This window comes from Microcaecilia unicolor, chromosome 6 (assembly GCF_901765095.1).
Source record: "Microcaecilia unicolor chromosome 6, aMicUni1.1, whole genome shotgun sequence".
In the NCBI taxonomy this organism is placed as follows: Eukaryota; Metazoa; Chordata; class Amphibia; order Gymnophiona; family Siphonopidae; genus Microcaecilia; species Microcaecilia unicolor.
In genome coordinates, this window is record NC_044036.1 from 193306228 (window position 1) to 193329808 (window position 23581).

The 23581-nt window shown below is 42.6% G+C and overlaps 2 protein-coding genes across 2 annotated transcripts in view; both read right to left on the reverse strand.

The window, feature by feature from the left end:
• The window catches only part of HYAL3 (hyaluronidase 3), a 54488-nt gene extending 33399 nt beyond the window's left edge, over positions 1-21089 (reverse strand). Inside the window, exons 1-2 of the mRNA XM_030206786.1 lie at positions 21064-21089; positions 14690-14825 (exon numbers count right to left, since the gene is read on the reverse strand). The gene's annotated coding sequence lies outside the window, so the exon portion shown is untranslated. The remainder of the gene's footprint in view (positions 1-14689; positions 14826-21063) is intronic.
• On the reverse strand, positions 673-21085 carry NAA80 (N(alpha)-acetyltransferase 80, NatH catalytic subunit). The gene is made up of 2 exons (XM_030206961.1): positions 21051-21085; positions 673-1718 (listed from the first exon to the last, which is right to left on the reverse strand). The coding sequence occupies exon 2, from the start codon at positions 1709-1711 to the stop codon at positions 782-784; it is 930 nt and encodes a 309-aa protein (XP_030062821.1). The 5' UTR covers positions 1712-1718; positions 21051-21085; the 3' UTR covers positions 673-781.
• Positions 21090-23581: the final 2492 nt, after the last annotated feature.

Consider the following 23581-nt stretch of genomic DNA (forward strand, 5'->3'; position numbering starts at 1 on the left):
TAAATTTCTTGTAAGAGAACAAAACCAATGTGGTATTCCATAAAAAGAAGAGATTCCTGGAGTATAAATTTAAACACAAGAAAACTGTTATTGCAGTCTGAATTTATTATCTGTTCTTTAACAAAACCAGCTTTTTTCTCTCAATATCCTTTACAATTTATCTCAGTAAATAAGTATAACAAAGTCACTTTGCAATTGTTATAGCACCGATTTTGTCAGTGTATTTCTAAGTGACCAAGTTTGAACATTCAGTTTGCATCTTTCCCTAGATGTCAAGAAATCAATTAACACTCTTTTACATTATATACAGACCCACAATTTGCCATCTTTCTATGTAAAAGCAAATTTGAATGATTTTAGGGCTCTGGCGCATAAATTTTTGGGACATATTTTCTAGTTACACTATCATATTCTATTCACACTGGGGTCCTTTTACTAAGGTGTGCTGAAAAATGGGCTGCGCTAGTGTAGATGCGTGTTTTGGATGCACGCAGATCCATTTTTTTTGCCGAAAATGGACATGCGGCAAAATTAAAAAATGGCGCGCATCCATTTTGGGTCTAAGACCTTGCCGCCAGCTGTTGACTTAGTGGTAAGGTCTCTCATGTTAACTGCGCATCAAGTCGGAGTTACTGCCCGATTTTCACGCATGTAGTGGATGCATGTAAAAAATGAAATTACCGCATGGGCCACGCATTGGGCGCGCATAGGCACCTACAAGGCTTAGTAAAAGGGCCCCACTATGCTTTGCCTTCTTAACTAATATTCTGTTGCATTTAAGTTAGATACCTTTCTTCATCCAAAAGATAGGGAGCCCTTTGACATCATGATATGGAGTCTCCAGAAGAGTTTGTTCAACTTTTTTCTCCATTTGTGGACTCAAAATATTTTCACAAAGAACTGATTGTCTGCACGGATGAATCTGTTGTGATGCTTCAGATGAAGAAGGGAGTGGTGGAGGCAGCAGAGGATTAACAGAGTTTAAATAAAAATTACATGAAGATGAGGGTACATGTGGAGATGGAAGTGCAGGAGGAGGAGGAGGAGGTGGTGGTGGTGGTGGTGGAGGAGGAGGAACTACAGGATTTAAATGGGCAGCAGAAGACAGTGGTGAAGGTGATCCTGATACTAAAGATCTATCACCAAAATTGGAAAATCCAGGGTTAGGCATCATAGGAGAACACATCTTCTGCTGCTGAGGTGGAGTAGAAAAGATCTTTAGAAATTCCATAGAAACAAAGGAGGTCATAGCTCCAGCACTTTGTACAGGTTCAGACAGGGAATAGCCCAAATGAGCATAAAAGTGTTGCTTGTCATGGGTAGTCAGATGTAGATGCCTAAAACCACGCAATTTTGCATAGTTCTCAGTGGCTTCCATAAGCTTCCTGCCATGTCCCTTTCCACGTAGTTCTTTGCTGACCACGACCGACTCAACAAACAAACTTTTGGGATGGTTGACCACACGCGACAATCTTGCATGTCCAATGAGTTGGCACCATGTCTTTGCTTCCTTCCCTTCACTGGAATCCTCTATAGTTCTCTGGGTTTTAACCAGTATCAGACATACTGGAAAATCATCTGAAGACTTCTGGAGTGAATGGATACGAGAGGCCTGGCTTCTCTTCCATTCCTGGTTGATGAGGTCAGCACAGGCTTCAATTAAATCTGGCCTCTGGTGAAGGGGAACCACCGTGAGAATTTCAGAGCCCATCTTCTCACTGATAAAGACCAAGTGTCAGAACTTTATCAGTCATTTCAAATTATAGTCAATCATTTGATACTTATAAGAAGCAAAGCATAGGAGCCAATTTTCAAAATGATTAGGGGATGCTAAATACAATACAAGTGCATGCTCCCTGGTCACAGTAATGGAGACTATTCAATATTGGGGGTGCTCAAGCACCCACAGAACTGGGTTCTATGAAGCAAAACACTGTGGTTACTGAAAGCAGCACACATACAACTGGTAGCAAAGATCCACATGGAAGAGAATGGAAAATACAATAGAGCTACAATCTGTAAGTCCACTAAAGAGAGGACAAGTGAGGGCTCCCCGAGACACAGCATACAAACCAACAGTAGTTGGATAGTATCAGGAACCGATTATGAAACAAGGTGTCAAAGAGCCACTTGGAAAAATGGTATTCTAAACTCACTACAAACACAAAGATACAAAACCCTTCAATTTCTTTTGCATCTGAAGAGGGTTTGAAATACTCTCTCTTATTGGGAGACAGATATTGGATTCACTATCAGAACAGTGAGGAGGGAGTCCTGCCCAGACGTTTCATGGCCTCTGGTGCATGGGATCAGTCCATCTCAGGAGTTCTCAATCCAGTCCTTGGGACACACCCAGCCAGTCAGGTTTTCAGCATATTCATTATAAAAATCCACAATATAGATTTGCATACAATGAAGAAAATGCATGCAGGTTGATTTCCTACATATTCATTGTAGCTTTCCACAAAATGTCTCACTGCTGTATTCTGTGCACTGGGTTGAGAACCACTGGTGTGATACGTTGCTAAACCCACAAGCCTAAGTCTTATCAGGAGATAAGGGTTGACTAACTGCCACTTCTCTCTTCACAAACATTTGCTCAACCTTCAATACCTAGAAGAGCAGTGAGGAAAGGGGTGTATTTCTCATTCTGATAATGGCGATCGCCAATACGGCATAATGTAAGCCATATTGAGCCTGCAAATAGGTGGGAAAATGTGGGATACAAATGCAATAAATAAATAATGACCTGTTTAAGCTCATATCAATATGTTTATCCACTCCTACCCTAGCTGAGATATTTACTCACCTCTATGCCCTCATGTGCAACTTTCTTTAAAACTAGTCCCCTTATTTTCTAACTCCTCTTACCTGTCTATATGTTCCATCTTTGCTTACACCCTACGATGTCTATAAAATATTCTATTACATATTGGGTTGACATGTATACTATACCACAGTTTGTATTGTCATTTGAATATTTTTACTGCTGCAATTATCTATTGCTTGTTTGATGTATTCTTACTGTACCCCACCTTGAGTTTGTTCAAAAAGGTGGTTAATAAATCCTAATAAATAAATATTACATATAATGCTAAATTTGCCTTTTACACCTCATGATTTGTACAGGGAAAGAACCTTTAGTTACTTGATGTTTGTTATTCTTGGGATAGGCGGTGGGGGGAGTGTTGCATTATTACTCTAGTTCAATGTATCATGAGGGACAGTCATGTTCTAAAGGCCAAACTCTGTGTAAGCTGCAATGTGCACTGGGGCTATACAAGCACAAGGGGGGGGGGGGGGGGGGGGAACAAATCCTTCCCTAAAACAAGTCAAACCAAGATAAAGGGGACGGAAGTTGCCATTCACCACAAGTCAAGATGTCACAAAATGGTTCACTTTATTAAAAATAAGTCTTCAAGGACAAATGAAACAGTACAATATCCAATAAAGTACATAAAGAGCAGTGTACAGTGGGCACTCCTACATATGGATGACCCAGTGTTTTGGCAAAAAGGATAATGTTGATGCCTTGGAAAAGCAGAATATAAAATTTATGAATCTTGGTTCAGAAAGGATAGGAATAGAATATGATTCCAATGTGAGACCTGTGGTTATCTAGAGAAATGAGGCTATGTCAAAGCTAAAAAATCAGTCACAGGAAGATCTCTTAAAAACTGGGTCTAAATATAAAAGTGTCTCTGATTTAGTGTGTACTCTATGTTTCTCATACTTAAACACGTGTTATTCAAATACTATTTTTAAAAATTGGAATATATTACAACCACATGACTGTTTTAAGAATGTTGCTTACTCTAGAGATCTTCCCGAGATTGGTCAACCTGTGGTTCACCTGACAAGAAATGTTGTTGTTTTTTAATAAATAAAAATAACATGCTAAAATTCAAATGCTGGATAAAGTTAGTCAGGTTCTGGTCAGGCTAGAGGGTGGAATGAGATCAGAAAGAGAAACTTAGGAAGATAAAAATCAGGGAGTAGGTCCAGATTTCGTCACAGACAAGGTAGGCCACTGTCAAGAGAGAGCCTGACTCTACTGTCCTCATCCATGGATTCAGCAGCAGCAATAACTTGAACAAAACTCAGTGTGGGGCCTGACAGCCCTGCTATGGCCCCACCCCTCACATGGCCTTTTTGTTGTTCTAAGTTAACCACACAGTTATTCAGGTACCACCAATGAATATCAGTGGTGCCCAGTTAACTCTTGGCTCTGCCCACAGACCACAGCAGTCTCTTTGGACTTTCAGCACTATTCCGGGAATTGCTCAGTTAATGCAAGATAACCGGAAAGGAGCCTCTCCTGCCCAATTATCTCCCATTGATAATTGACCCCATGACGGTTAGAGCTGCAGCTTGAGAACCAGCAGCCCACTCTTCCCACCGACACACTTTAAAGCCTCATTTTGCATAGGTCATCCAAGTAAAAACCGGAATGTCCAAGTTGGGAAGTTCACAATTCCACAAGTATTTTACAAACAGCTCTGCTGAACACACAGCCTTATAAACATGACACCTGCAAACACATGTGTATTTGTTGACATGCACAGAACAATTATCAGTTTCACAGACTGAATGTCTTATAAAAAAGCAGCATCACGTGAGGCTTTACGTGTGTGGCAGCAAACACCTCGTAGGTGCTGATTTTGCAACACTCATGTGTAAGTGCCAGATTACACACAACTGCACATGAGAGAGGCAATTAAGGAGTCAACTGAAATAATTCTCTCTGAATTTTTGAGGGGGTGGTAGACATCACAGAGATAAGCACAACTGCTCCTCTCGATCTCTGCCAGAGACATCAGCTGCAGAGGCGTAGCCACGGGCGGGCCTGGATGGGCCCGGGCCCAGCCACATTCCCTCCAGGCCCGCCCAGCCAACATCCCGGTGTCAGCAGGTGGGCCGGTGCTCTGCTGGCGCTGCAGTCCCCACCTGCCTACCAGCTACCCCGATGGACATGACCCTCTTCTTCCCCTGCCACCTGACCTGACCCAGCCTTAAAAAAAAAAGTCCGTGAAGCGCCGGGCGTCTGCTCTGCTGCTGTAAAGCAAGCAAATCGCCTCCCTCATCGCGTTCGCGTCGGCCCTTCCTTCACTGTGTCCCACCCTCTGATGTAACTTCCTATTTCCGCGAGGGTGGGACACAGTGAAGGAAGGGCCAACGCGAACGCGATGAGGGAGGCGATTTGCTTGCCTTACAGCAGCAGCGCCAAGCACAGCAGAGACGTCAGGCGCTTCACGGACATTTTTTTTTAAGGCTGGGTCAGGTCAGGTTCCGGGTGGCAGGGGAAGAAGAGGGTCGTCTGGTCTGGTAGGCAGGTAAGGACTGGGTCAGGGAGGGAGGCTCAAATGGGAGAAGGGGTCTGGGTGGGGTGGGCTCAGATGGGAGAAGGGGGCAGGAGGGAGAATGGGTCTGGGGCTGAAAAGGGGGGGGGCCCTAATGCATATGGATGAAGGGAACTGGGGGCTGAAAAGGAGGGTAGGTGGGATAAGGGGGATGAAAAGTGGCAGGGGCTGAAACTGTGGGGACTGGGGGCTGAAAAGGGGACATAGAGAAGTGGCTGGGGGCTGAAGCTCCGGACTGGTGGGAGAAAAGGGGCTGGGGCTGAAACTGGGGACTGGTGGGATAATGGGGCTGGAACTGAGGGCTGAAAAGAAGGGGCAGCGAGAGGGAGGACAGACCCTGGATAGATGGGAGAGGGAGGGCAAATGGTGGATTGAAGCGGCAGAGAGAAAGGGCAGACAGTGGATGGAAGGGACGGCAGAGAGGGCAGACACTGGATGGCAGAGAGACAGCGAAGACAGATGCTGGATGGAAGGACGACGGTGAAAAGAAGATGAGGAAAGCAGAAACCAGAGACGACAAACTGTAAATAAAATATATATATTTATTTTTTTGCTTTAGGATAAAGTAGTATTGTAGATGTCAGGCATTTACCTGTTTTATGAATACAGCTTAATCAGGCATTGCATTTCTTACAAAGTTTGAAGGATATATGCCACTGACATCTTTGCCTTATAGCAGTCATATCTGGTCAAGTGTAAGATATGGGATAAAATCACTGTATTTAAAAATGTCGGTGTTCCATGAATCAGGTATGTGGTTTGTGTTAATGCAGGAGAGCTGTTGCACAGACTGTACTTAGAAATCCATCATCAAGTGCACTCTAAGGCATTATTAGAGTATCCCAAGAAACACTACTCACACCCAGTGCCCACCCATATTAGCTCTGGGCCCACCCAAAATGTCAGGTCTGGCTACGCCACTGATCAGCTGCAAATGAAAAGGTAGCCAACATTTAAGTGTGCCCGGAGCCAGCGAAAATACCACTGTGAAACTTTTTTTTAGAAATAAAATTACATATATTGCCATTGTAAAATGGGAAATACACAAAGTTTTTGGACCTTCCAAACAATGCCTAGAACACAGCCCTTTATAAATCTATGCTTCCTGTGGTATATCATGGCACTGTTTAAATGTCATTATTTCAATGTGTAGATGCCGTGCAATCTATCATTTCCTCCTTTGTATCATTGGTGAAGTCACATCACCCTCCACTGCCTCAATTACTAATCTTCAACAGCAATTTGGCTTGTGTTGTTAATAATGTAGCTTTCACCATCCACTATTTATGACTTGGATCTCCTGTGATTTTCAATTTTTGCTAAAACAAAATTTAACCTCTTATATTGTCTCAAGATTTGTTCACTTCTCACAAATCCCAGAAGGAACATCTCCAGAAGAAAGCCTCTAGTCACTATCCCTTCCTCCGTCTCTGAGCTAAGAACCACGCAATCCACTCTAGTATCATTTTTCTACACATTCAATTCTGGCTTGCCAGACTAAGCAGAAACTCTGGAAGACTTACCAACCAGCTCCTGACTCAAATTTGTTCAAAATACACAAAATAAAATACCCAATTCTTAACAAACAAAAAATATCTAAATTTTCAATTTATTATAAACACCATCATATAAAGACAGAAGAACTAGATAGTAAAATAACGTAGTAGATGATTGCAGATAAAGACCTGTACAGTCCATCCAGTCTGCCCAACAAGATAAACTCATTACAAATGGTATGATGCAATACTTCACATGTATTCCTTTTGTCCTTGCCATCTTCAGGGCATAGACCAGTGGTTTCCAAACCTGGTCCTGGTCACTCCAGTCATTCAGGTTTTCAGGATACCCACAATGAACATTCATGAGAAAGATTTGCATGTACTGCCTCCACTGCATGAAAATCTTTCTCATGAATATTCATTGTGGATATACTGAAAACCTGACTGGCTGGGGTGCCTCCAGGACCAGGTCTGGGAACCCCAGACTATAGAAGTCTGCCTGGCACTGGCCTTATTCTAAATTTCTGAAGTTGTCGAAGCCCCTGAAAAGCTCCACTGCAGTCCATCCAAATCTATTCAGCCATGATCAGGGCACAAGACCGTAGAAGTCTTGCCCAGCACTGGCTTTGCTTCCCAATTAGCGGTGCTGCTACCTAATCTCCGCTAAGCTTCTTTGGATCCATTCCTTCCAAACAGGATTTGTGTTTGTCCCATGCATTTTTGAATTCCATTACCATTTGCATCTCCACCACCTCCCATGGGAGGGCATTCCAGCTATCTACCAATCTCAGTTAAAAAATACTTCCTGACATTATTCCCAAGTCGGCCCCCTTTCAACCCTCAAGGATGTCTTTATAATCTCTCCTCAGCACGTCAACTTTCCCCCTTTTGGTGTCTTCCTTTTTCGGGTCAAACTACACTGTGGCCAACCCTTTAATTTAAATGCCAGGTATATGGTGACTGCCACCACTGCTATGGATTGGGTTAAGCCTCCTAAGGATACTCTCTCCACGATCACAGCTCCAGACTGCCTGAGGTGGTCACCTACATTACTAACCTCAGATCATCAGCTTGAGGAAATCTCATGTAAGAAGGCCAGAGCCTACTCATGTTCAGGCAATCATTCCCCTTCTTTGGGATAGTTGTATGGGATGTGATTCTAATATGAATATTTCTAGGCTAGCCCAGTGACCCAGTGGTCATACTGTGTGCAGCTGTACAGGAGACTGGGGGTTCAAGCCTAGCGATAGCCCCCTGGAGGGAAGGAAGAAGTCCTGGCTGTTGGACAGCTGAGAATCCTATCTACCAGATTTTGAATGAAACCATTATGCATGCCTCCTAACCAAGGACTTTTGCTATGATGGACCATATTTTATGGGGGGGGGGAGGGTTTTAAGAAAAAGGAAAGGGGAAAAAAATACAGTAACTGTAAATAAAAGCTCCCAGCACCCAGAAGGATTGCTGAAGTGTGAACCACAATCTTGAGCAATGAGCAGTAAGCGGCAAAGAGGCTGTCAGGCAGCAAAAAGTATTTCTGGATTTTGTATGCTGATTATGTTTGATTAAAGGGTCACTTCTGGGCTCAGTGTGTTAACTCTTATCCATATATTTCCCTTTCTCTTAACATAATGTAAAGTCAGAATAACTTAAACAAAAGTGCGCAAGATGCTGCAGGAAAAAAACAGCTTCAACTAAGAATATGCAAAGCAGAATCCCTAACTGAGCCGAGCAGAGAAACAAAAATTATTCCACTCACAGCGAGTACCCTAGGCATTTTGGGGTGAATGAAAACAAAAAACAGACCTATTCACTATGCGGTTAAATACTGAAATGGAAAAAGTTGGCTGACTCAGGAATTAGCCACCTAGGTCTTTCAGGATGAAAATTCTATAACTCATAAATATGAAATATAGCATAAAAACCAAATCATATGCAACAATTTTTAATGACTAAGATACTAATTAAATAAATTAAATGTCACAAATGAGACGGAAAATACATTTCAAATAACCATTTAATTTTTACTAATTAAAACTGTTGTATATGTTTTGGATTTTAATTATTTTATGGTATGTCATATTTATGAGATGTTATCCCCCCCCGTTTACTAAAGCTTAGCTTGAGTTATCTGCCCTATGTGTGCTATTCAGTTGTTGACATCTGATGCAGGCGCATTAACACCAAAACGGGGCCATGACAGGTCAATTTGAATGTTAATAGAAACACAGAAAAATGAAGGCAAAGACCATGTGGCCTATCCAGTCTGCCCATTCATGCCATCTACTCTCCCTGTCACTCCCTTACGATCTATGTACTTGTCCCAAGCTTGTTTATGTTCTATTTGTTTATACTTGCTGTATTTATATTCTGCCATTATTGGATATCATAATAAATGCTTTGAAATACTTTTAAAACAAATAAAAGGAAATATTTAAGCTCTGGAATTTGTTGCCAGAGGATGTGGTAACAGCGGTTAGTGTACCTGGGTTTAAAAAAAAGGTTTGAACAAGTTCCTGGAGGAAAAGTCCATAGCTGCTTGCCAAAAGATTGGTAGCATGGAATGTTGATACTATCTGGGTTTCTGCCAAGTACTTGTGACCTGGATTGGCCACTGTTGGAAGCAGGATACTAGATGGTCTGACCCAGTATGGCTATTCTTATGTTCTTATGACTGAGAAGGACTCGTAGTTGGTCTATTCATCCTCTCTTTGGCTGTCACCACTGTTTATCGTCACCTGTATTTCTGCAGGAACTGCATCCTCTTTTCTCCCTTGTATAATAACCCCCTGATATTCAGCGCTATTTAACCAGCCAGGAATGGCTGAATATTTGCAGTCAGCGCGATATAGCCGACTAGCCGTGAACATTCAGAACATCACCAGCTAAGTTTGGCAGTCAAATCAGGCCACTCAAATAGCTATAAATTTAACTGGCCAACGCTGAACATTAGTTTGGCTGGTTAAGTTTAAACCGTCAATATCTGGGCACACTGCCGACTGTGGGAATTAGCCGGGCTGCCTCCCGCGGTCTGAATATCGGCCCCATAGCATTCACAGTTTAACCACAGGGTTCTTCTGTCCCATGGCAACAGGTATTGCTGTGCTTCTCTACCACTAGCTGGCAGTATGCCCAGAATCAGTAGCTAATGGGTTGCGTCATCTGTTACCCCCCCACACAGGAACCTGAAGAAAGCTATATGGTTTGGTCACTCCATTTTACAGTAGAATTTACACTAAATGAAACAAAATGCACATCTGAACCAATAGCACCAACTTAGTTGGGATAGGGTATGGCAGCAGTGGGAGGGTGAGGGGTATATGGTAGAGAAAGCATGTAGACTATGCTTCATGGAATTATTTTTAACATCTGTGTTTTGATTGTATATGTGCACCTAGCACCTATGTTTTGTGTGTGTATGTGTTTTGGGGGTGTAGGGGTCTGGGGAAATAGAGAAAAGGTGAGAGGTGGTATGAAAGGAGCAATTTCCTGCCCACACATTAGCCAACTGAGTCAAATGGCTCCCCACAAGTTTACTAAGCTATTTGATACAAATTCTGGTTTCATTTTTTCTCCTTTCCTTACCAATGGAACATTTTGGTACTGCTTCATTCAAACTAGATCTCTCCTTTTACTTCCATGTCAGAGACTATGGTACACACACTGAGGACAAGTGTTATTTTGAGACACATTTCACGTTGTCACCCCCTCACACCCCAGCTTTGACACAGGAAATATCTGCTCTCTCGGTCCATCCCATCTACATCAGAGACGCAAAGAAACATCACAGATACACATGCATACACTGTCAGATCAGGTTATAAGAATTTCATAAGCCACACTCCACATGCTTTATCCACTTGGTAATTGATTCATTGCTTTCTTGGACATTATGCCTGACACATTCAGGTGGTGGTGAATATCATAAGGATAACATGATTTAAAATAATCTAATCTTATTGTTAAGTCAGTAACACTAAAGTGAATGTGACAGAAATCAGAATTATGAACATATCTAAAATGTTATTATAAAATATGAGATAAGCAATAGGGGATAGATAGTTGAGCCCATCTGTTCACTAAGATGATAATTTTTAGAAATATATAAAGATCAACACAGACATAAGAAATGTATATAAAGCCTATTTTCTACTACCTAGTTCCAGCTAAGTAACAGAGACACACCTAGAACAAAAAAAAGCAGCCACCCCTGATTCCTGCTCCTCTGGTTTTGACCTCTACCCACAATGAAACATAGATGAAGTCAGCAGATAAAAATCCTTCAATTCACAGATACTCGATATCAGGTCTTCTCTCTTCCTCCTTCTGTTGTTATAGTCCCTTTGAAGACAAGGGTAAGGAAGGCTCATATAATTTTGCCAGGGGGTATATGCATGTAGAAAGTAGGGCCAGAGACACATATCCCCCTGGATTCTATAAAGGGCATCCGAATCTGGATGGATTAATGAGCCAATTAATAGTGCACATCTGGCTGCATCCTATTCTATAAGTCTGAATGCCCAAATCCCACAGCATGAAGCCCAAAAGGGGGGTATGGCTATGGGAGGGGCCCAGGCAGCTCAGGAGCAGAGTTACAGAATTCTGGGGTTCCAGGCCCATCTTGCACGCTAGGATTTACACCAGGTTTCAGCTGGCGTTAAGTCCTCGCACCCAAAATGGGGCATGGGAATCCCAGCTAGGCGCTATTTAAAGTGTGGAGCATTGATTTTTCAGCACCATTTTATAGAATCAGGCCAATCTTTTACACATCCCCGAGAGCAGACAATAGGTAGCACTTAAAATACGTATTTTATACAAGTGGAGAAAGTATGTAAAGCATAGCTCATGGAATTCTTCCCAACCCCTCTGCATGTATGTACGCGTGTGTGAATGTATACACTGACACAACTGTGGGGCGGTGAGCAGTTGAAGGGAATTGTTTTTCAGAATAGGGACAATTTGCAGGATGCTGGGGGGGGGACAGTTGTGTGAGAGCAGTTTTTTTTTTTTTTGGGGGGGGGGGCAATTGCAGGGCAGCTTGTGAGGGTAGCTTTTGGGAGTGAAAGCAGTTTGTGGGGTGGTGGGGCTGTTGCAAGGGGGCGTTCTCTCATTTTCAAACTCAATGTGTCTTTTTACCATTCTTCCCATAGGCCAAGTTTCATCCCATTTCATTAAATTTTTGAAGAGGTATTTTGCCCCTAGGGCAGCAGATAAACACTCAACCTCTTTTGTGTAATCCTTTCCAACTTCCATTTACAGAGCTGCATGGGAATGGGGATTGTGCGATTCCCACGAGTATGGAAGAAAGGGAAATGGGACCTGTTATACCGCCTTTCTGTGGTATTTTGCAACTACATTCAAAGCAGTTTACGTAAGTTATCATGAGATTCCCACAGAGATGGAAGCAGATGCCGTAGGATTCCCACGGGAGTGGAGGCAAAATCTCTGGAGACTCCAAAATGAGAGAGGCAATTGGAGCTCCAGAATGAGGCTTGCAACACTCATTGGTTGTATAGTGAATACCATCCAAAAAAACCAACAGGAGGCTGTTGAGGTTGGGAGGAAACAGAGGGCTGCGAGCAAGTAAATAATATTGGAGTGGAGGAGTAGCCTAGTGGTTAGTGCAGTGGACTTTGATCCTGGGGAACTGATTTCAATTCCCACTGCAGCTCCTTGTGACTCTGGGCAAGTCACTTAACTCTCCATTGCCCCTGGTAGAAAATAAGTACCTGAATATATGTAAACCACTTTGAATGTAGTTGCAAAAACCTCAGAAAGGCAGTATATCAAGTCCTCTTTCCCTGGGTGGCAGAGCCGGTGGCGGGAGGCGGGGATAGTGCTGGGCAGACTTATACGGTGTGTGCCAGAGCTGGTGGTGGGAGGCGGGGCTGGTGGTTGGGAGGCGGGGATAGTGCTGGGCAGACTTACACGGTCTGTGCCCTGAAAAGGACAGGTACAAATCAAGGTAAGGTATACACAAAAAGTAGCACATATGAGTTTATCTTGTAGGGCAGACTGGATGGACCATGCGGGTCTTTTTCTGCCATCATTTACTATGTTACTATATTATTAACTCCTGTGGGTACGGGTGGAGCTGGAGATTAATTGTGGGGATGGGTGGGAATGGAATGGATCTTAGTGGGTACAGGGGGATATGGATTAGATTCCATTAGGGATGGGTGAAATTTCTGTCCCTGTGCATCTCTCTACTTCCATTTGGTTGGAAAGAATAAACACACACACATACATGCACACAACTAAATCTGCCTTGGAGAAGTTCTAAACATATGCACCTGCTTTACCTGGAGTAATTTTATAAAGGCATGCTATAAAAAAAAATCACCCTCCACGTATCTATCCCTTACATGCTTGAATTCTACCACCAATTTCTTCTTACAACCCTGACTGGAAGTCTGTCTGTGCCCTTCCCTCCCCCTCTCAAGAGTGAAAAAGTATTTTCTCATGCTGTTTTTGAGATTGCCTCCCTTCAGCGTCATATGATGACCCCTTGTCCTTCGTACTGTATAGAAAATGCTACTTTCCGGGACCTTACTGAAGTTTACTAGATATTTGAATATCATTTCTGCGTTTTCCTTTCTTCCTTCAAGAGTCACCTCAGCCTTTCCTCAGAGTAATGTGTGCACATGGGTTAATCTTGCACATACAAGTGAGATTCACTTCTGACATGGTAAACCGGAGTACACCAGATATAATCTCAGTGTTTGTTAGTGCTCTTAATACTTGCAATATTTATTTTTTTATTTTTTGTTACATTTGTACCCCGCGCTTTCCCACTCATGGCAGGCTCAATGCGGCTTACATATGCAAAAGAAAGTCTTCTTCTGGAGCTCGTATGGTACAATAAATGAAATGAAATAATAGTACAGGAAAATATGAAGTCTCTTGTATATACTCTGTTGATTTAAAAAACATTAGGATTTGGGCATAAAAATAACAGCATATTTCCATTTTATCTTCAGGGATCCACTTAATTGTATCTACTTCTCTTACTGTTTTCATGAGTTTCTATCATCTGCTGCTGCTCTGTGTCCAAGAACAGATCTCTGGCTGCAGGTTAAAGTGCAGGTTATGTCTCATTTGGGGGCCCTGTTTTGAACTTTCTCTACCTTATCAAAATCCTTTTGTAGATTGAGCTGGACACACTGGAAGAGATCTCAAAAGAGACCTGCAGAGGGGTCTTTTACTAAGCCACGGTAGCGTTTTAGCTCGCAGTACAAATCAGCTGGCGGTAAACACCGGTGGGCGTCTTGGCGTTTACTGCCAGCTGATTTCTACTGTGAGATAAAAACACTACTATGGCTTAGTGAAAGACTTCCTTACTTGACCTTCTCCACAGTATTTTTTCACACTGTTTATCTGAAGTTCATCAGAGATGAGGACTCCCAGCAGTAAACTTTCTTGTCTGGTCACCGAGAACTCTTTCACCTTTAGATGTAAAGCACTCTGAAGTCCTAACATCACACAACAGCATGCAGGAAGTGTTGGGTCAGGAAAGATCTATTCTTGGGTTTCTTTTCAAAACAAAACTAGGAGTAATGCTCTTCACCACTTTTCTACCTGGGTTCAAAGTGCAGGGTCTGAACTATGAGTTCATAACGAATCTTGAATCTTTTGTAACAGATGAGAATCAAACCACGGGTGGTGGTGGGTGGTGGTATTAACGTCCTACCACCCTTGCAATTGGAAACACAATGATGTAACTACCATGGCCAGACCAAGATTAAGCCTCCCAGAAAATATAGAAAATCCCTGCTGAAAATGTGGAATTTTTACCAATATTTATATGCATTAAGTAAAAGTGGAAGGAAGTACCTGTAACGGAGCCTCTCTCCCCGATCCTGAAGCAGAAACAGAAGTTGCTCTCTGTGCCTCAGCCTGTGACAGAGCCTCTCAGCTTTAAGACACAACACAGGAAGTAAAGGATGTTTCCTTGTGATGTTCCTGCTAACTACAGAAATAGGGGAGGTCCTCAGATCAAATACTGCACAGAACACACACCACATCCATGTGTATTTGCACATATACATAATTTAATATGTAGAATAGTGTTTTACACACTCAATTGGATTCTTATAAATTGCCCAACGGTACAAGAGGGGGTGGAATTGGCACTGATGAACATCTTTATTCTTATTGGTATATCTATCTAGCTATATAAATAAATAAAATATATAACTGTTAGTAATAATTGGTCATCTACTATTTAACATTAATATCTTGGCCATTTCCATTTTTTTAGCAGATGATACACCGCTCTGCGTCGTTGTAGCACCAAATCTTTAGGAAGTCCCTGAAGCAGGCGACACACCGAAACACGTCAAGCATTTTTAATATTTGGGGATTCTGTTTGTGATGGACTAAAAGTGGATAGTGACCACACTATTGCCAACATTATTGAAGGATTTTTATGATTCTTATGTTGATGTGATTAAATATTTTCATATATACATATATCCTCCTGATTGATTTTGTGTTACATGTTTGTATTTTTGCAATCTTTCGTGTTTGTCCAGCTGAAGGGCATATAATGCTCACAGTCAATATTTGGTTTGTTTATGATCCTGTTTTTATATAATTTTGTCCTTTTTATTTTAAAGTTGTACTAATGTAATTTAAATCCTGACTTAGGTATTTGTTTGAATCGAACAGGAGAAAGGGAATCCAAAGTGAAAAAAAGCAGAGTGGGCCTCCAAGGATGGGCTGGCATCTAAGAAGTTTATTAATGGACCTGACACAGGTCATGTTTTGACGATGTGCCTGCATCAGGGGTTGTCATAAGAACCTAAGAATAGCCATACTGGGTCAGATCGATGGTCCATCTAGCCCAGTTGCCAATCCAGATCACAAGTAACTGGCAGAAACCCAATCAGTAGAAACATCCCATGCTACCAAGCAGTGGCTTCCCCATGTCTATCTCAATAAGACTATACATTTTTCCTCCAGGAACTTGTCCAAATCTTATTAAACCCAGATAAGTTAACCACTATTACCCACATCCTCCAGCAGTGAGTTCCACAGCTTAACTATTCTTTGAGTGAAAAATATTTCCACCTATTTGTTTTAAAAGTATTGCCATGTAATCATAGAGTGTCATTGTAAGTCTTCTGTTTCTTCAAAGATCAGTATTACTAAAGCATACTAGTCCACTTACTTTCAAACTCCTCTTCCTCTCTTACCTATCTATATGTTCCATCTTTGCTTATACCCTACACTGTCAATTAAAATGTTGTATTATGTATTTTGTTGACATTGTAAGTAATATACTAATCTATACTTTGCATTGTTATTTGAATATTTTACTGCTGTAATTGTCTATTGCTCATGTTTGATTTATTCTTATTGTACACCGCCCTGAGTGAATTCATTCAAAAAGGCGGTAAATAAATCCTAATAAATATATAAATAATGGTTAAAACAAAATTACTAATTTGTATAGCTAAAAAACACTAAGACTGTTCAAGAACTGACCGTTCAACTGCCTTACTAAGCATGTTGCCGAAACACCACCCATGTTGTTGGGTCCTTTAATAAACTTTAGATGCCAATCCATCCTTGGCGACCCAACTGTGCTTTTCTCACTTTGCTTATGTTATTTGTCTTGAATTCATATATGTTTTAACTGCCTAGAATTTCAGATAGGGTGGGATATACATTTTTTTTACATAAATTACCTTCATCTCCCCACCCTGGAGTTGTAAAACACTGCTCTTCAGTATCATCAGACAACAAAAGGCCAGACTCAGACACCTAACAGAGACCATCTGCAGCGGAGTGGTCAGCACTGCCATCTGAGCCCAATTCCATGTATGATGGGCACAAAGAGCTCCTGGCTGGAAGTTGTTGCCAACTTTCTTGAATCACTCTGCCAAAATTAGCATTCCTCCCCCTGAGGTGACCCTCAGGGGGAGGAATGCTGGCTTCGGCCAAACCCCTGATAAGCCTTTCCTTAGCTGAGAGGTGCCCAGCTCTCCCACTGGCTGCCTTTCAGGTGCTGTGGAGGACGTGCAGCTCATCTGCATATCCTCACAGCCTTTTCTGGGGTGACTCCTGGTCCACTCGGATCCACTCAGGGCCTCCGCTCAAGGTGCTGCGCGCCAGCATTTTCTTTATACATTTATATTTTCTCCCAGTTACTACTTATGGCTCCAGTACACTTTCTCTACTTGGTACTGTCCCTTCCTAATGTTTTTTCCATTTGGAACCACTGTACACTGCAGGAACACATTGCCCATCCTCTGCTTTCATCATCTCACCATCTCTTTTGTCCTCTTCCTTTTTTTCAGCTCTCAACCTTCAACAGTTCCTTCCTTCCATTCAGCCATCTCTTTTCTATCTGAGTACATCTCGCCTTTGTCGCTGTTGTCATACCTCTCCTACTCTTCTCCGTACTCTCTTGCTCCTTCTCCTGCTCTCCACTGGGGACATCAATCCCAATCCTGGTCCTCCACATCAGCTCTCATCCTATTTGTGCAAGTCACACCCTGATATCTCCAATCTAATTTCTGTTCCTCTCCTCCGCCCTTCTTCCCTGCCTTTCTCATGTGCTCTGTGGAATGCCCACTCTGTCTGTAACAAACTTTCCTACATCCACAACCTCTTTATCTCTCGTACTCTCCATCTGCTTGCCCTAACTGAACTTGGCTTTGCCCTGAAGACTCTGCTTCAGTCGTGGCCCTATGCCATGGAGGTTATCTTTTCTCCCATACTCCTCGCCCAGTTGGCCGCGGAGGTGGTGTTGGACTACTACTTTCATCCTCTTGTAGTTTTCAATCTCTTCTTCCACCTCAGTCTCACTGCTTTTCTTCCTTCAAAGTCCACTCCATCCATCTATTCTCTCCTCTGCCTCTCCGAGTAGCAGTCATTTATCGACCCCCTGATGTCCCTTTCTTCCTTGCTCACTGAGGGGAGAGGTTTCATCAAACACAGACAAGGCCACAACCTGTAATACCAGCTGAGAGCAAAATAAGGGAGAAGGAAACATCCTAAAGGGTATTAGGAAGCTGCAAGTAATTTATGAGGAGAAAGATACAGGTGAATGTAGGTGGTACGAGAGGGCATGAATTTAAGGCAGGTTAGAAGGGGTGAATACTTGTGGGGTACTGTGAGAGGTTAATTTAGGGGGAAGAGGGACCTGAATGCTACGGGGAACATAAGAAGGGAAGTGAATGTGGTTTCCACCCCTATGTTGCTGAAATCAGCAATACAAATTTGGGCTGTTGGAGAGTCAGGGGGTCATAAAAACCATTTGGTAAGATGTATCTAATATGGGGAGAGTACAGCAGGGGTGTAAAAAAGCTGGAGTGGAGGAGTAGCCTAGTGGTTAGTGCAGTGGACTTTGATACTGGGGAACTAAGTTCGATTCCCACTGCAGCTCCTTGTGACTCTGGGCAAGTCACTTAACCCTCCATTGCCCCTGGTACAAAATAGGTATCTGAATATATGTAAAATGTAGTTGCAAAAACCTCAGAAAGACGGTATATCAAGTCCCATTTCCCTTGTGAATCAGAGCACAGATGCAAGAAAGTGGGAGGGTTTGTGTGAAAAAAAGCTATTAAGTGGTCATGTGGGGGTGAGAATTAGAGATAAGGCAGAGATGGAGTAGGGATTCTGAGATACACTGAGTAGAAGTAAATGGGGAGGCACAGTGACAAAGAGCTAGAGGTCATGACAGAGATAGAAAAAGGTGAGAGAACAAGTGGTATGATGGGATGTATGATGTGAGAGTGGAAGATTTGAGAGAGGGAGAAACAGAAGGGAAATGGAGATGGGTATGAAAGAACAAGAAGGGGTGATGAGGGAGGGTTTATAGTAGAAAGATGTAGGGGAGAGGGGAACGGGAAAGGCTGAAGATGAGAGTAAATCAGAGAGGATGATGGTAGAAAGAATGCAAAAGAGATCACTAGGTAGAAGGAGTTAGAATAGGGAGAACAGAACATGAAAAAAGTGACAAAAATTAAATGTTTAGAGAGTCCTTGGTGGGATGATGGGTGGGGGGTTAGTTACTGGGGAAGAAATGAGCCAGATAGCAGACTGGGGAAGAAACCCAGGAGGGGTACAGAGGTTTCAGAGAGCAATGGAGGGATGACTTTGGAGAAGGGAATTTGGATTTAGCTCACACCCTTTTCAGTAGTAGCTCAAGTTGAGTTACATTCAGGTGCACTAGACATTTCCACATCCCTGTAGGGCTCACAATCTAAACACTAGAGGGTTAAGTGACTTGCCCAAGATCACAAGGAATGGCAGTGGGATTTGTATTGGTTTTCCTGGTTCTCAGCCCATTGCTCTGTTAGGCTACTCCTTCACTGTGAGAACTGGAGAATGAGAGATGGTGAAGGACAGGAGTGAGGGCAAAGGAGGGATGATATCTAGGTGTGAGAGGATAGAAACAGTGACGTGGAGATGTAGAGAGCTTTAGAGGCAAAGAAGAGAAATAAAGGAAAATGATACAAAAGGGAAAGACAGGGAAGGAAAGAAATTAAGACAAAGGAGAAATAAATGGAAAGGGCAGCTTGGAAAAGGAACAGAAGACAGATAAATGATAGAGAGGCAGCGAGCAACAGAAATCTCTTCTCCCTCCCAAACACACACACAAACACAAAGGTATACAAAATAAGTTATTTTCAGTTTAGAGATTAGAATGACTATCACATCCATTCTTCAGATGTGAAAAGTCTCTACTCAAGAAATCTAGACTGGCCCAACTTGACATTTCGTCCTTTAGATTGTAAGCTCCTTTGAGCAGGGACCGTCCTTCTTTGTTAATTTGTACAGCACTGCGTAACCCTAGTAGCGCTCTAGAAATGTTAAGTAGTAGTAGTAGTAGTAAGGTGTATCAGGGCTTTTGGGGAACGGGTGGAGGGGCAGTAGCAGATTATGGCTTTTGTAGGATAGGGGTGATGGTGATTCAGGCTTTGGGGCAGGAACAAATCAGGGAGATAATGGAAGGGGACAACAGTGGATCAGTTATATTATGGGGATTATGAAGGTAGCAGACTAATGAGGCTCTGAGTGAAATGTTGCATAATTGTCTGGGTTGGGTTTTAGAAATGTGGAATGTGATGATATTAATGCACATTTGTATGGATTGAATATTGTAATTAACATGCTTTATCTATTGTGATTCTGGTTTTAGGGGTTTTTATTGCCTCAAGTATTCATAGCTAAGTTTTTTGTTTTTTAAATAAAGTGATAAATAAACCTATGTGTATTTTCAGGTGACTCATATGCTGATCTGGTAAAAAAGTTTCAAAATGTGCCAAGAATCCCACGACTCGAATGTAACTTTCAGTATTAAGTTACTGTACTGTTCTATGTCCAGTTTATCTATGGAGAGATGCAATTTAAAAAATTAAATTATTTTGTGAAAATATGGCATGCCTCAGCCTCACCAAGTGACCAGAGCTGGTGAGAGTCCCTAGATAAGAAAGAAGCAGCATATGCGTGATGTGTAAAACTCAAACAGTATGGGATAAGCACAGCTGATGTTGATTCGTCCTGTGAGTGTATGTATATGAGTGTCCTGTACAGGAACATGCATCGGTTAAGGAAGCAAGGGGGGGGGGGGGGGGGGGCTGATCATTATCTATCTGTCCTGGGTCCAGTTCTGTTTAGTATTTTATAAATTATGTTGCAAAAGGGATGGTAAGGGCGAAAAAAATGTATTTGTGCTGATACTGAGCTCTGCAGATGCAGCAGATAAAATGAGAAGTGAAGAGTCTGGCAAGAAAGATTAGATGTAAATCAGTTTGCAGAAATGCACAACAGTGGAAGGGGCGGAAGAAGAGACAGAAGTTCAACGGCGGTGATGATCCTATCTGATGATTGCAAGGTGTCCGAACTGTGAAAAGGTAGCAGCAAGAGCTGAAGAATGCCAGAAATACACAAGGCTCAGTATTAACAGGAAGATAACATGACGAGACCTCTGCGTCCATTTCTGGAAGCCGAGATGAAATCGAGGCAATGCAATTAAACAAAAAGACTAAGCTGCCTCCTAATTCCCATAAAGAGACAAGAACCTCGTGCGTATAACTGGAGAAAAGAACAGAGGACTGCGCTGGGAAAGAGATATTTGCGAGAAGGTGAAGAAAACAAGCCTGCACAAGTTTTCTGCATGCACAAATACCAGCAGCAGAAGAAAACGCATGCATCAAGCTTTACTGACAATTAGCACCACCTGGTTACTCTACCTCTGCCGTCCGGACCTCCCGCTTCAAGGGTTGGCCGGCCCGTGTGTGTGCGTGCGTGCGTGCCTTCTTCGCCCCACCCCCCCAACGTAGCGCGTCGCGGCGCCCTAGTGGCCTATTCGGAGCCGGGCGCGCGGCCAACGCTTCTTGAACGTGGCTGCTGGGCCTCGCGAGACTAGGCGGAAGTCCTGCAAGGCCACCGCTTGAAGTCTTCTTGGGTGGAAAAGAGCGGGAAGTTTTCCCGTGTCTCGAGACTGTTAGGCGGGCAGAGAAAAGGGAACGAGCGGCGGGGGGAGAGGAGCAGCAGCTTGAAGGAGGGTACAGGGTAGATTAAGGACGGGAGCCGATCTACCTCGTTATAAGGGGGCTGAAGATAGTAAGGAGGAGCTTTAGTATACCAAAAACAAGAGCAAAAGCTTAAAAAAAAAAAATAACGCACTATCTATGTCTGGTCCATCTGTAAAAAGTCGTTCCACTTCGATAGCCACTGCCTTAAAAACTGCAGGATAACGGATTCTATTTTTTTTTATTTGAAAGCTTCCCCTATTTACATATACATATAAAAGAACATTGAATTATCACGCAAACTGCTTAAAAATGGTTGTAGCTAGTGGAAACAGCACTAATAAAGGCTATATTTTGTGGTCCTTTTTCTACACTTCTATAAATACAGTAATAGATGTCCAGTGTGCTGATGGGTTCATCATAACTGTTGTAATCTGGCTTGGGAAGCCTGGTGTTGTAAAGATTGGCAGTAAAATTAAACTCTTTCATTGGGGTACATCACCTCTTGTCATTTATAGAAGTTTACATTTTACATATGCAAACGGATTACTCAGTTTTGAGTGTGTTTCAGGGACAAGTTTAGGACACACATTACCTGAATGTGTAGTGATGAACTGTGTGGGCATGTAGGGACAAACAGGTCCTGCATATGGTAGTATGTAGCACTATGAACTTTCTTGTTACAGACTTAGGCCAGTGTTAGTTCCCATGTACAGGCTTTTTCATGAAGCAGGCCTCAGGCACATTGCTGACACATCAAGGCTAGAGCCATGCAAAATAACTTTCAATAACAACCCTGGTTACAGAACTTCGGGCTTCATGGTCCAAAGAAATCAACTTGCTGCGCCCAGGGCCTGATGTTTGGACCCCTAAAGACACAATACTAGAAATCTTCAGACTTTGTTGTCCTAGTCAGCATGGTACTAAACCAGAAGAAAGGGTATAAGAAGCCCTTTATAGGCACAATGAGTTATGCTGGCTGTTATCTTTTGCAGTTCACGTGAGAGCTGCTGACAGCTGGCCTGAGCCAGCCATATGATGAAGGCTTATTAATAGTGGCATACATGCCTACATGCTATTGCCTGGCTGGGTGAGAGTGAGACTACCTGCTTGCTGTCTGACCATCCAGACAGGGAGACCATCGGTCATTCCAGCTGTGTTGCCTGCCTCCTTTACAGAAGTTCCTGATAACCCCCGTCTCCAGAGTTCATGAGTGTGGGAGAGCCTTTTCCATCTGTTAGGTGTCCTAATAGTTCAGGACTAGCTTAAGCGTGCGTTCTCTGCCCTATTTTACTAGGTACATAAATTCAGTACTTTACTATCATTTTGGGTAGTTCTGCATAAGTGCATTGACTCTGAATTGCATTGCTTATTGCTACCAATATATATATATATATGTAATAAATCAGCTTTTCTATATTTTGTCTTATAATACCTGAGCCTTGTGTTCTGTTCTTTCAGTGTTTATTTTGGACTAGGAATTTGGATCTAAAAGAGGGAATTTTATGACCTATCCATTCCAGAGTGCTACTTTTTCTAGTTTGTCACCTTTTACCTTCCCTCTTTGCCTGTCCTCTGTCTGGGGTCAGGTAATTGTGATTAGTCCCCAAGGCAATATGGCATGTCACTATTAACTGGACTAAAAGATTCTCACATCAACCAAAATGGAGAGCATTACTGGCTAACAGTTACTTGGTGCCCCCTTGGAAATACTGGACAAATGCATCCTCCATAGATGCAGGTGATGCTTCCTATCATACCCAGCACACTGACACCTAGTTCCAACTGAGGCCTCTCAAGGATGGGAAGGGCATCCTGTAAATTGTCCCTCTCAAACTGAAATTAGCTAATTCTGCCTTGACTCTTGCACTCTCTCCATCAGTGTTTCAACCCTCTTCTCAACCACTATGCTATCCAAGTTTGTCAATAAGGCTGTCTCTTCCTATAATACTACTCTCTCCACTGCTCTGGATACTCTCACTCCTCCCATTTCCCGTTCTGTAAAGCGTACCAAACCCCAGCCTTTGCTGACCTCTAAAATCTGCTACCTACGTTTCTATGCCCGTTCTGCTGAATGCCTTTGGCTGAAATCTTGTGCCCATACTGACTTCATACATTTCAAATTCTTGCTGACCTCTTTTCAGTCTGCTCTTTCACTTGCCAAACAGGACTACTACATCCCCTTGACAAACTCTCTTGGCTCAAACCCTCGACGTCTCTTTGCCACACTGAACTC

What these genes read in the sequence shown, in the direction of transcription:
- NAA80 (XM_030206961.1), bottom strand. Translation starts at nt 1,711, where the DNA reads ATGGGCTCTGAAATTCTCACGGTGGTTCCCCTTCACCAGAGGCCAGAT.